At 29.9% G+C, this 14,797-nt stretch overlaps 1 protein-coding gene across 2 annotated transcripts in view; it reads left to right on the forward strand.

Annotated features, from left to right (window-relative positions):
• The window catches only part of LOC142319228 (uncharacterized), a 72,323-nt gene that overhangs the window by 23,996 nt on the left and 33,530 nt on the right, over positions 1–14,797 (forward strand). For both annotated transcript variants that reach the window (XM_075356263.1, XM_075356264.1), the window contains exons 7-10: positions 4,447–4,694; positions 6,362–6,610; positions 10,728–10,858; positions 12,048–12,286. In XM_075356263.1, coding sequence (XP_075212378.1) covers positions 4,447–4,694; positions 6,362–6,610; positions 10,728–10,858; positions 12,048–12,286 — 867 coding nt within the window. The remainder of the gene's footprint in view (positions 1–4,446; positions 4,695–6,361; positions 6,611–10,727; positions 10,859–12,047; positions 12,287–14,797) is intronic.

Consider the following 14,797-nt stretch of genomic DNA (forward strand, 5'->3'; position numbering starts at 1 on the left):
GGGGGTTTCCTATATATCTTGTTCAAGGTATCAAGAGCCAGAGGCATCTCTGTGGTTATCAGCACAGGTGGACAAAGATCGGAACATGTCAAAACAAATAAGAGCGTGAGACAAGGTTGTTGTATCTCTCTGACATTTTTTAACATTTATGTGGACAATGTCATTTACAGATGGCAGCAAAGTATAGAATAGACTCAGTGATACAACTAAGTCCTTATATAAAACGTAATATCATAACTTATGCAGATGATGTCACCATAATTGAAAAATCTGAAGACATTCTGCAGAGAGGAATGTTCAGACTGCAGAACATATGCATATGCAACGAATACAATTTCAAAATTTCTGCTGGGAAGATAAAGGTAATGAATGGCTTGTTATGGCAAATATCTGGTGAGGTCAAAAATTTGAGATGAATGGGAGTGTCCTGGAACAAGTATCGCACTTTATTTAGGATGTCAAATATCTTTCCTAGATAATACTGACAAATAAGCTGAATAGGTTTAGGAATACCTATGGGATTCAGAGAGTGTTGAAACATATGACAAGGGGAGGTACTAGGTTAAAGTTTTATAAGACGATGGCAATACCAGTGGTGCTGTATGGGAGTGAGACATGGACCCTTTCCAAGACAAAGAAACCAAGTAACAGCAGCTGAAATGAGGTTTCTAAGAGCAATCAAAGAATGTACACTGAATGACAGAATAAGAAGTGAAGATATAAGAAATGAGCTTGGTTTATTTAGTATGGAAGATAAAATGAAGGCATACAAGAGGAACTGGTACATTCATCTAGAATAGATGGAAGATGAACATTTGCCCTGCTTAGCCTGTGATTACAAACCCAGAGGCTGCAGGTGTGTAGGTTGCCCAAGGAGAAGATGGTTTCTGGAATAGGCAGATCTGCCTAACCCATGAAGAAAAGAAAAAGAAGTATTTCAAAATGCCACGCAAAATTTCAGCATTCTCATCCAGGAATGTATATATTCAAACGACCATCATCTCATGGACATTGTTTTTAGAAATTGAAATTTTTTATGTTGAGGCATTTATTGGCATGTAATTTACGTTTTGTGTTCAGCAATAAAACTTGTATGTTCATTTATTTACTTTTTGACAGTTATTTCAAAATTTTTTCCTTGTGCAGCCTATATTTACCATCTTAAGTAATAATGTGTACTGAAGTATGTAAAATTTGTAAATGTATTTCTAGTTTTAGTTGGATAAGCTCATTTTCTCATTAAAATGTTAACTTTTACTCCAACAATTAAAGACATTGTTACATTTCACCTTTAGTCGTCTGGTGCTGCTACCTAGCGAGAGCCAGAGCTTCCCAGCAAGCTCTGATCATATGATGTTCTACGTTATGATGCCGCAAGGAGTGGTCGTGATCGTATAAGTAACCTGTATTCATTCAGCGCCTGAATCCTGCAAAGAGCAGTCGTATTTTTCATTTCGTCCAGTTGGGCAATTATTGTTACTAGTAGTATACTTGATAATGTTCAAGTCTAATTATGTTAGCATTTATTATTGTCAATTTAGTTTGTCATGTTAGTTATTATGTCAAGAGTAACGACATATTAAACATAAAAATTCAAAGGCAACAAGGAGTTGTTTCATTTCATCATCATCTATAGTCCATACTCGCTCGAAAATCTACCATCGTTGTATGGTTCTCCAGGCCAAATCTAACATACATTTATGGTCCACTGTCGCCGGATATTTAAATCAAGTCGTCAAATCAAGGAACAAGATTCTATGCAGAATTCGTAAGGTCGAATCAAGTCTCCAGAACAAGCAGTATTTATAATTTATTTATAAGCGGTGCATTTAAAACATAAAAGTGTACATTCAAGATGCAAAATTAAATATTTCAATGGTTTGCAATATACATTTAAGTTTGAGGTTGTAACTCCTGAATGTATACATTGTGATCCTGCAAAATCTGTTTTTTTTTTGTAAGTTTCATTTAGTCAGAACTTGTTAGTTCAAGTTACATGTTGGCTCGCTTTGATTTGAAAGAAGGTCTAAGCCAGCACATGAAATCATATCGTATATACATTCTAGTTATCTGGTTCATTCAACTTTTAATAATAGACAATAACCTAACCATACTACATAAGATTCAGCCGTGTTTATATCTACCAGCATTACCTTCTGATAATTTAATTTCTAATAAATTTAACTTTATCTCTGTTAATATTATAATTCCAGTAAAACTGGAATTTAAGGACTTAATTAAGAAACAAGGTATTATTAAAAACAGCATAGCTAAATCAAAAACATTCACTGACAATTTTAATTACGAATCAGGTGATTATGACATATTCACTATTAAATTCGACTAACTATTAGAATATGAAAAAACATTTTTTGAAGTTCAATCTGAAATAGAGTTGCATAAAGATGCAACAGATAAAGACTTACAAGTCAGGGACCTATATTTACAATAAATTATAAATTTACAATATTATATTATAAATATAATATATTATTATAAATTATATTATAAATTATATATTTACAATATTTTTGATAACCACAAATTAAAACATAAACAACTAGAAAATCGTTTAAAATTTTAGAGGTAATTGATGTAATTAAAATGATTAATAAACCCAATCCAACAACATTAATTAAAACCTATACAAATTGAGCCCTTTCTTGGTGATGTGATAGCTAGGCATAAATTTTTTGATCGTTTTAACAGTTTAGTTCATAACCGAGAAGAATTTTCTAATTTTGAAAAATTTTACCACCTTACGAATTTCTTAATGCACTTGATGTAATAAAAAATTTATCAGTAACGTCTGAAAATTATGAAACTGTAATAAAATTACTTAAAGCTCGTTATGACAATAAGCGACTAATTGCTGCTAAATATGCTTTAGAAATTATTAATTTAAAACAATTAAAAAAGGAAAATTCTGAAAATTTATCTAAATTCATTGACCAAATTAATTCAAACATTAATGCATTGAAGAATTTAAATATTGATTATTTAGAATTTATTATAATACAATAAATTACTCAAAATTTAAATACTTTAAGAGACTGGGAAAAAACATTGGAAAATAATGAATTTCCAAAGTTAGAACAACTCATTTCTTTCTTAGAATGTAAGCGTGAACTACTTGAATCCACTGACACGATTCAATGTAATGAAAGGGTACAGCCGTCTAATGTAGACTTTAGCAGCAAAAAATATGATTATTCAAAACCTAGTTCTAGTAAAAATGTATTTTATGTAAATAATTCTAATAATATTATGTCCACATTATGTAAAACTGGCAACCATAAATTTTGTCAATGTGATAAATTTTTTTAGTTATAATGAACGGAAACATTTTATACTCCAAGAAAAATGATGTCTTAATTGTTTAAGTAAACATCATATTGTGAGAGAGTGCCAAAGCAATTGTAAATGTAAAAAATGCTCACGAAAGCATCATACAACTGATTCATTTAAATAAAATGCTGCAAGAGCCAGCAATTAATCTTCTAAGCCAAATCAAGCTCCTCCGGCTAATAATTCATATTGTACTTTAAAATCAGAACCTAACAAGTCTATTTTACTTACAACAGCTGTAGTTAACGTAAAAGATAAGAAAGTAATTTCATCCAAGCCAGGGTCTTGCTTGATTTCACTTCGATGATTTCATTTTGTACTGAAAGGTTTGCTGCAAAACTTGGACTTCAAACCAAACCTGTTTTAATGGCGATCTCAGGTATTAGTAATGTTGTTACTAAGTCTAAGTTAAGTGTTAATTTAAATATTAATTCTAGGTATGAAAATTTTAATATTAATTTAAAATGTCATATACTGTCATCTATTACAGGTTTGTTACCAAATGATTTTATAAACGTTACCGACTGGGAAATTCCTTCTCAACTTTTTCTTGCCTATCCTAATTTTAATATTCCTGGGCAAATCGACATTCTTCTAAATGCTCAATATTATCTTTCATTGCTTAAGCCTGTTTAGTTAACTCATAATTCTAATCATACCATATTTCAAGAAACTCTTCTTGGTTTCATAGTGTCTTGTCAGTTTCTTACTAAGCCTAGTAAATGGAAAAACGATTTAATTTATTATTTTCAATTTAGTTTGTCATGTTAGTTATTATGTCAAGAGTAACGACATATTAAACATAACAATTCAAAGGCAACAAGGAGTTGTTTCATTTCATCATCATCTACAGTCCATACTCGCTCTAAAAACTACATTGTTTCACGGTACTCCGGGCTGGTTAGTTAAGTCGCCAGATCTACCAGACATTCATATTTTTAAATTTAAATCTAATTCTTTAAATATGTTCATGAATCTTAACCAATTTCTATGTTGTAATGTAATTAGTCAGTCAGCATGTAAACATTGATAAACATTTATTTTTTTTTTTGTATAGCATTTATGCTCATTTTAAATAAACATTATTTTATTATTTAGTTTCAGCTAATGGAGCAAAAAATGTCTGCATTAAGAGAAACAGAAGAAGGTTCAGAAGGTCCAGCATCTTTGACTGCACGCTTTCTTCTAGAAAATGCTGATGATGACTGGATTTGCTCTCATGCTAACAGTCTTTTACCTTTTTTTGATGCTCAGGAATTAGTGTCACTTGCCACAAAACTTTCTCGTTATAAGCAACACCATAAACTTATTGAATTATTTGAAACAGAAGAATTCCATGAAAGCAAGTAAGTTGAAGTGTTACCAAATATAATTTTTACTTTAATGCTTAAATAGTTTATTTAATTTTTCTACTTTTGTTCCTTTTTTCTACTTTTATTTAGTTTTTTACTTTTTTCTATATTGAATGTATTTTTTTCCATTCTCATTAATTCAGTTTTTTTTTTTTTTATTTGATGAGATTAAGAATTAAATATGATCTTTCAAAGTCTATCAACTGGTAGACTTAAATGGTATTTCCATAACTACGAAACTGAAAAAATGAAGTTGTTTGTAAGTAATGTTGCTCTAGTATTCCATTACCTGTATTGGTTTGAGGAAACATGTTCAAGGTTTGATTAGAAAGTAACAAGAATTTTTTTATTTTCTCCAAAAGCATTTATTCAGTCTTCAATGTTTATCCCATCTCCTTCAAAGTAGTCCCCCTTGATTCTGTAGACTTTTGTTAAAGTAACTTCCAGTTTTAAAAACACTGGTTTAATGCTCCTGTGGTTGTCCCTTGAGCTTGGCTAGCGATTTCCTTTTGTCTCATTGTTCAAAAAACATTGTCCTTTTTGTGTCTTTTTAAGTTTTGGTAATAAGAAAGAGTGACAGGGATCCATGTATGGAAAATTGGGGATGCGGCATTACAACAGTATTATATTTAACCGAGAACTGGTGGATAATTAAGCGGTATGCGCCAGTGCGTTGTCATGACCCAAAATCCACCAGTTGTCTCTCTAACTTTGTATCATTTTCTCCAGATTGCATAAAACCACTAGGTACTAGGTATTCCTTGTTGACTGTATGACCTTGAGGTTGACATTTGTGATGAACAATTCCATTATAGTCAAAGAAAACGGTTAGAAGGACCTTCACATTTGACCGGACTTGACATCGTTCTGCTTGGTTTTGGCTCCTCAGAAAACGTCCATTGGAACAGCTAAGCCTTTGTCTTGATATTGTAGTCATTCATCCATGCTTTGTTAATTCACTGTTTATTAATTCGGGTCCATAATTAGTCAGATAGTCTTAATTAATATTGATTCTCACAAGGAATGTTTTTTTTTGTGAAGAAAGGCTGGGCGAAAGTATAGAATTCTATGTACATTTACTAGTGGATGGTTTAGGCTGCTACTCTGTATAATATAATTTACTATTATTGCATATAATATTCATTAATATAATAAACTTTCATCTAGATCAGTTGGTGTAGTAGTTAGCTTGCTGGCTTCTAGATCAGCTGGTCTCAGGTTCAATAACTGATAAAAGTCTAGTGTTTTTCACCTATTATTTCATCAGTCTCATCTTTCTCATTAAAATACAAGTAGTAGCTTGTCCGAGATCATAATAAAAAAAGTAAAATAAGAATTTTTCTTTTTTTTATGATAATTTTGATAAATGAAATATTTTTAATTAGCTGATAATTGTATTTCTATCTAATTATGTAATGCATACATCTTGATTACAATTTCTGAATTTTAGCTTTATAATCATACTGAATATTTAATACTTTGTACATACTATGTGTTAAGAAATGAATGTTCAGGGCTGTATAAAGGTTTACTAATATATGTTCTTAGTTTATATTGCAGAAGTTATGAGGTATTTATTCTGAATCTGAATTACATCATTATGGGTGACTACACTGTATTATTTTTCATTAATAGTATATTTCCTTCTTTTTCTTTTTTAGAGATATGGTTGCTGCAATGGGTTTAACTCTGTTGTCAGATATAGCTAGAAAATCTCCAGCTTCTGGAAAATCATTGCTGAAAAAAGTTCTTTCTAAATTACTTCTAGGTCTTGTATTAATTGATGAAGCAGATCAAGTTGTTTCTGAAGAAGTAAAGAAGAATCTCTGTGATTTGGCTGTAATTTTATCTGAAGGTATTAAGGAAGATGATTATAAATCAGATTTTCAGATTTCAACTTTCATTCAGAGGTAATTAATTCAGTTATTACTTATCATGTGTTAAAAAACATTTATTGTTTTATTTTTTAAATTGTAAAAATTTCAGTCTAAATGTAGTTGTAGATGTAAAAATTTTCTGTCCGTTAAATTGAAGTTAATCTTTAAAAGTATGTTGTAAAAATATGTGTTAATCCTAAAAGTATGTGTTTTTGGACATTTGTCTGTACACATTGATTTTGATTCTGTCATTCATTGATTATGTCTGTTCTGAACTTAGTAGACAGTTTTTTTAACATCCACAATCTTTTGAATTGGCTGACTTTTGAGTTGATGTGAGATGTTAGACTTTCAAGATATTTCTTTACGTTTGGCTGTAAAATTACAAAAAAAATTTACCAGTAGACAACTTATTTTCTTTTATCTATATTCAGTTTTTTATATTATGCATCTCTTAATTCTCATTTTTACTGGTTAAAAGTTTTAATCAGGTTTCTCTTTTTAGAAATGATAATGAAGTAATGTGGTAGTAAAAAATAATTTACAATTTAATATCTGTTTATAAAAACTATAAAGTTTGCAAAATCTACTAATCATCATCTTTTTCACTTCAACTAATTTACTTGATTTGATCATACTATATTTTCAATTTTCCACTCTGCAATTACTCTTTTTATACACATTATTCAAGATTCCAACACATAGATTCACATTTTAGTTTTAAATATACTGATAAAGCAAAGTTTTAGACAAACATTTAGAAATTATTTCATACTGTTACATGAAAAAAAATAGTCAGACCATTTTTTTTATTTACTATTGAATATATGCCAGGCATTTCAGAACAAACTTTTTAGCATCATTTGTTGTATGCAAAATTTTGGTATTAATCATTTTTACTCATCATTATATATACAGTGTCCAAGCTAAAGTTATCCAGCTTATAGTAAGAGAATCAGTTAAGATGATTTAATCATTTTTTTTTTTTAATAAGTACAGCAACTCACCTTTTTTAATGTAGTTTAGTCAAGTTCAGTGTGTCCACCTTTTTTAGCTTGGCAGATGTCTAGACAATAATCTTACTCTTGTCAGCTGTTTAGGAGCATCTGTGATGTTATTAGATCAAAAATTCTGTGTTTTAAACCGTTCAAATCTCAAACTATTCTTTGGTAATAAATCTAATAAAAAATAATAAATCCCCCAAGAAAAAAGTCCAAAGGAGTGATTTAGCCTTGAAATATGACCTCCTCATCTGATCCAACATCCAAAGTGTTTTTCAAGAACATTGTAACATCTCAATAAAAGTGTGGTGGAGCACCATCTTGTTGGAAACTGAAGCCTGCAGGAATCTGAGAAGAGCAAAGTTCTCAAGCATGTCAATGTGTGTATGTTTCCTGTCAGAATGGGCTCCATTAAAAAGCAGACCAATGATACCATTTTGTACAGTCCTAACCAAACATTGACTTTTGGTATGTCCTTTTCATTTTCTTACTTATGGGGGTTTCCAGTATCACAAATTCTACAATTGTGTCTGTTAACGTTCTCACACATGCAAAAGGTTGCCTCATCGGTAAATAACAATGTATCAAGATAGGATTGTTTTCAGCACAGTGCATTTACCTCTGCAGAAAACTGATATTTTAGGCAGCGATAATTTGGTTTAGTGTGATGAAAGAGTTGTAACTTGTACCCTCACAGACAGAGCTGCTTATGAACGATGTCATGAATAGTGGAACAAGGAATTTTTTGAATAGTGGAATCCCGCCTAATTGACTTTCCAGGACTAGTAGTGAACGCATCACCTACACGATCCACAGTCTCATCTGTAAGTGAAACTTTTGCATGATTGCCAGTTTGTGTAACCAAGCTGCCAGTTTCTCGTAAAATCATATCCCACTGATGAGTACACTTGGATGTAGGAGGATCAGTATTCCATTCAGTTCATACACACCTAGCATGAAGAACCTAGCAGGTCTGACCTGCACAATAATGTTAATTCATTGACATTATGATACATGCACAGTAATCATAAAATTTCTACAATGTGCATGTGTGTGTGTGCGCACATGCATATATATATATATATATGTGTGTGTGTGTGTGTGTGTGTGTGTGTGTGTGTGTGTGTGTGTGTGTGTGTGCATGCAAACATGCCCAGTTGTGTTGATGTAATTGATGATCATCGTGTAATAAAACTGCTCAAAGCTGCATGCAGTTGTAATTTACTTAATAAAGACTATAATTATTTTTTCTCTATCTGATTGATTTAATGTCTCAAAAGTTGATCTAAATTTTATTTTTTACTTTTTCATGATCATTTCTTTCACAGGGACCAATGTTTTAAATTTCAGAATCAATGTTTCTCATGTTCATGAGAAATTTACAGAATAAGACACAATATAGAGAATATAAACAATGTACAGAATATTTCTAAATTAGTTATACAAAAGTAAATAACTTACAGAAATGTGTGATACAACACTGAGTACTGCATATCTTCAAGTTTCATTTACAAAATATGTTCAATATTTTGTATTTTGCCATGTTATCTTTTATTACATGGCAGATGTCCTATATGTAATCAATTTCCTGCAAAATTCTGTGAATCATGTTCTGTTCTATGGTGGCAACTGTTTATGTTATTCATTGCTGCAGCTCATCCACAGTTCCTGGAACCAGAGGAACAAACACTATCTTTAATGCAATCTCATACAGAGTAATCCATTAGAGTTTAATCAAGTGATCGTGTTGGCCAGGAAATTGTCCCACCTGTCCAATCCATTAAGATGTGGTAAAACTACATGATGATAATATGATTGCACTTAAACTTGCTGGAAAATGAACTCTGTGTCCACATCCTATTGTAATTATGACAGATAATGTTCAGGCATTTCCAGGTATGACATACCAGTTACAGTTGACTCGACTAAAAAGAAAGGACCATAAATTTTATGACAACTTACAGCATAAAAAGCATTTACCTTAGGCGAGTCCCATACATGTTTGATTGTGTGACTTGGATTCTGCTCACCCAATATCCAAACATTATGTCTATTCACTTTACCGCTGGTATGGAAGGTTGAACACAATTTTATTAAGATAAATATCTTCAGTCTTAATTTTGTTTAAGATGTTTATTTAAAACAAAGTTAATTTTCTTTTTCACCTTCACTCAAAGCTTGTATTGTTGTAATTTTTAGTGTTTAAATGGTATTAATGTAGTACGTGATCTACCGCTGTAGTTAGTTCTCAGATGGCGCCACTGAAACCTTATATTGAAGTAAATAAAATTATAAATATATTCTAACCAAACTTAACCTGCACTCACAAGTCATAGGTTAAGTTTGGTTAGATTATATTTATAATTATATTTATTTATTTACTTATTTCAATATAGCATATCAGTGGTACCATCTAAGAACTAACTACTGCGGTAGATCGCCTATACACTAATACCATTTAAATGATAGCCCTCCATAGTGTATATGAAGTTATATCTATACTATATATTATATAATAAAGAATATTCAATTCTAAGCTAGTGTGTCCTGTTGATTTATCTGGACTTCGAATGAATGTCTGACGAACTTGTTCAATTGCCACTTCAGAAACTGAAGGTCTACCCTGACCTGGTGTCCTATGTGATACACAACCATTTCAATAAAACGATTGTACCATGCAATAACAGACTGTCTTTGAGATGGTTGCTTGCGATATTTAGTCATGAATTGTCAGAACAGTAGTGGCTGATTTGGATTCATGAAACCAAATGCTTTTTAAAAAAAGCATGTTTTTACTTATTATCACAGGTGTGACATCTTAGGTATATAAGTAGTAAGTATATAAGAACATGGGTGTATTCGAATGCAATGTTGTGTCAAAATTTCAAAGCAATCTGTGAAGAACTTTTGGTGATTTAAAATTTTGAACAAATGAACATTTACATTCTTATTTATATAGATTTAGAAATATTCTATATAATGTCCTACTGGAGCAGAATTTGATTGATATTCCATTTATCATTCATTTTTTTAAGAGAAAAGAATTTTTTTTTAAGTTTATTATTCAAGAATGTTAAATATATATATATATATTATAGAATCATTTTTTTTAACATATCCCTTTTTATCACTATATTTTTACATTTTAGGAAACTGGAACTTTTATCATCATTACCACTCTGTTATCTTCAGTCACAAACTCAAGTGGTTATATTAATAACTATGTTAGCTGCAGCCAAGAGTCTTCCATATCATGTCTTAGTATATGATATTATTACAAGTGAGTCAACAAAGTACTTTAATTTTTATAGATTTTGATATGTTTCTCAGTGATTAACTTTCTTAATCTGATTTTTTATGTATTTATTTTCTTTTTATCTTTGGATATGAATATGTCTATTCATCAGTGAGTTACAAGTTTAAGAGAGACTGGAAGCTTGGTTTCACAAACTGGAAATTATCCAAAAGTTTCAGTTAGTGATGAGTTGATGGATCGTGAAGGCAATGCATTCACTGTCAATACTGGAAAATTAATTAGGCGGGATAGTTACAAGCTGCAAATTCCTTGTTTCACTGTTCATGACATTGTTCATTAACAGTTCCATTTGCAATGTACAAGTTACAACTCCATCACATTAAACCAAATGATCACCCCCTACAAAATAAGTTTCCTGCAGATGTAACATATTGTCATTGAAAATAATCCTAATTATCTTGATATCTTGAGACAACTTTTCGTATATGCGAGAAAGTTAACAGACACAATTGTTGAATTTTGGGTACTGTCAACCGCTATACAGTAATAGAAAATGGAAGGGACTATAACTGCATTGTAAGTCGACTTGTTTGTGCATGCCTATTCCGCTGACCTTGAGAGTATTCAGAACAAATCTTGGAGATATTTCCTTTCGATTGAGCCTATGTTTAAGAGATTATGATACTAGTTTTCTAAATGCCCAGATACCCTGTATTATTGTTCTTCTTAATCGACATGCATTACTTAATAATTATGTATTATAATGCCTTCACAGCATCTGAATAATTTTTACTAAATTTATAATATATGTAATTTAAACCAATACATTCACATAGATTTAAAACATCAGGTAGGCATTTTCAACTGTTGCTATTACAAATAACAGTCTATTTGCTATAAAATTGCATCATATCACTCTATTTCTGTATACAGTGAAAAGTCTTTTTTGTTTCACATATGTTAATGCTAAGCCTGAGTTAAGCAACTTTCATTATTCACAACTGGTTATGAATCTTCTGACATCTGTAGACAGTCTTCACAACGCTGAGTTCATAGAGCTACTTAGACTGCTATTTCAGAGAATAACAGTCAGGATTCATCTCTTCTGGAAGCAAGCTATTATGTATCAATTTCTTGTGCTTTTAATTCCCAAATATCTTTAAAAGTTAATCATGTGGTAATTCTGATGTATATTTATTAACTTTTTTTTTAGGTATTATTGATGATCATCATCCTGTGCAACTACCTGAAACAATTTGCTGGCCAGCATTACTCCAATGGATTGCTGCAAGTTCAAAAGACTATCCTCAGAGGATAATTTTATTAAGATGTTTAATAAAATTAGCCTTTCGTGATATTAAAGCTATTGGAAACATAATAAATTCACTTAGCTTAGTCAGTAATGAACCTAATCTTGTACTCTGCACTATAATTGCTTCTACTTTAGAAAAGGTAATTTTTTCTTATGAAAAATGTTTTTTTCTACATGTACATTTATGGATTGATTTAATGAAGTGTTACTATCAGTTCCAGAACCGAACAATTGTCATTTTATGTAAATAATTCATAGCTTAGTAGAGGAATTCATTTTTATTTTAAAACTGTTGGCAATACTGCATACACGAATGAAATATTTTAGTAATTCATGCAATCAATCATACTTTTGCTCATCATTTAATTTAATCAACATTTTAGAATTAAATAATAAAATAGAAATAATTTTATTTTGAAAACATTTATTTCTTTAAAAAGATTAAAAAAGTATTCTTATGAATCACCAAACAGCATTTTATGAACATCTATTATTTGAAGTTGGAGCTAAAATTAATTATAAGACAGCAGCTACATCTATTACTGCACAATGTAATACAGCATAGTAAAAATTTCAGCCAATCTAATGATTGGTATGAAAAAGAGAGAAAGATCTATTCATGTCCGTGTTGCTCTGTTAATCTTACATTCAAGTCATAGGTATTTTATCTAGCTATAAAGTAGCTACTTATCTGAAATAGTTCAAAAGCACTCCTGGATTTTTTGTAGCAGAACCAATTGTTTTTAAATTTTGTTTTATACATTATTTATCCATCAGATTTTATTTTTTCCAGCAGATTCAAAATTTTCATTTCATGATAATTCACAATCACTTATATTTTCAAGTTACTGTAACAATTCAGAATCATTTAAAATTCATGGTGAAATACATTGAAACCATTGCTTAATTTCAAAATTATTTAAAAACTGAAGTTGGTATTTTTTATATACTTTGTTGTATGAATAGATGTTGATTATTTAAAAAACAAATAAGCTGTAAATGAAAAACATTCATAGAAAGAATTATGTTTCAAAAGAAAGATTGATTAATCACTATAATTAATTATTTGTATCATTCAAATTATTGCTGTAGCCGAATGAAAATCAGCTACTCTATAAAGAACTGAATAATACATGTCACTCACTTCAATTTATTTTAGCCAGCATTCTTTACTCAAACCCAAAACTGTGATTGATTGTACATTATAAGGATTAATGTTATAGGAACAGAATTGTTGCCCATAAAGATTCATAATAAACAAAATTGTACAAATGACATTTTTATTAATAGTATAATTAATAAAAATAAGCAAACTGTTTAATTATTTACTATCTTCCTGTGCTACATTTATCATTTATATCATATTTTCTGTCATCTCATCAATTTTAACTGCTCTTTGTTACACAGTTATTTTGGTTAAGTTTTTTCTGTTTGTATAAATACTACCTTTTTTAAACTAAAATTATGATTGTGTAATGAATTCTTTTCTTAAAAAAATTTTTTTTTAATAAATTTTGATTTCATAATTTTCTTTTAATTGACTTTTGGAAATTACTTTCAAACAGAATAAGAGAGCAGAACACTAATAATTTGTGTTCTGCTCTCTGTAATTTGTATTTCATTATGTATTCCACATCCATTATAATATGCTGATATTCTCAGACTTTTTTCCCACACTCAAAGACTATTGTCATGGTACCTACTTTATGTTGGCTATGTGCAAAAATTACAAATATCAAGTAGCAATTTCTGCAGCAGCAGTTTGTAGTGAATTGAGAATTGATTGTTAATATAATTTTTTGCTTGGTACATTTGATGATTAATTTTTTTAAATTAAAAAAACTCCCCTTTTAGCATATTTAAATTTAATAGATATTTTTTTGTATTTCTTACTTCAGATATATAAACTTTGTCAAATTATTTTCATGTAATCAATATATTTTCTATAGTTTTATAGGTGGTGTAAATTTGGTATCTGCCCTACTCAATGTATCACAACTTTTGATTTTATGTATAAACAAGTATTCTGTTAAAATAATAAGAAATAGGTTAGCGGTTCATCATATTCTTTTCTTTGTTTTCTTCCATTTCCTCTTCCTCCTTATCCAGAATCCTAGATTGGGCAATAAATCACAGCTATTATCTCCTCTCCTTCCACTATTACAACTCCAATACTCTTTCAGCTTATAATATCCTTAACTTTATACAGCCACATTTTCTATGGGCTACCTTGACCATTACTATCTGCCACTCAATTCAACATTTATAACATTGTTATTTCTTCTCTCATTCTCCTCTTCTCTCATAATAATGAAGTTTCCCCTTCTCTTCTCTGTATTCTGTGTATTCATTCATCTCTCCTCTGTAGTTTATGTTATCTTTGTATTGTGGGGTGATTATGTTGAGTGATTTAATGTGTTTTTATGATGATGTAAACACGAATATTATTAATTATTTCAAAATTTAATATGTTTAGGTTAACATTAATAATAATAATAATATTTGTTTTTTTTTAATAAAAAATGAATTGATTAATTTATTATTTAATTAGTTTGACTTAACAATATTTTGTATTTAATTAATAATTACTTATTATTATAAGAGCGCATATAATTTTTAATTTTAGAATTAGGAATTTAGTTTACTTTATT

Source organism: Lycorma delicatula, chromosome 2 (assembly GCF_047948215.1).
Source record: "Lycorma delicatula isolate Av1 chromosome 2, ASM4794821v1, whole genome shotgun sequence".
Classification (NCBI taxonomy): Eukaryota; Metazoa; Arthropoda; class Insecta; order Hemiptera; family Fulgoridae; genus Lycorma; species Lycorma delicatula.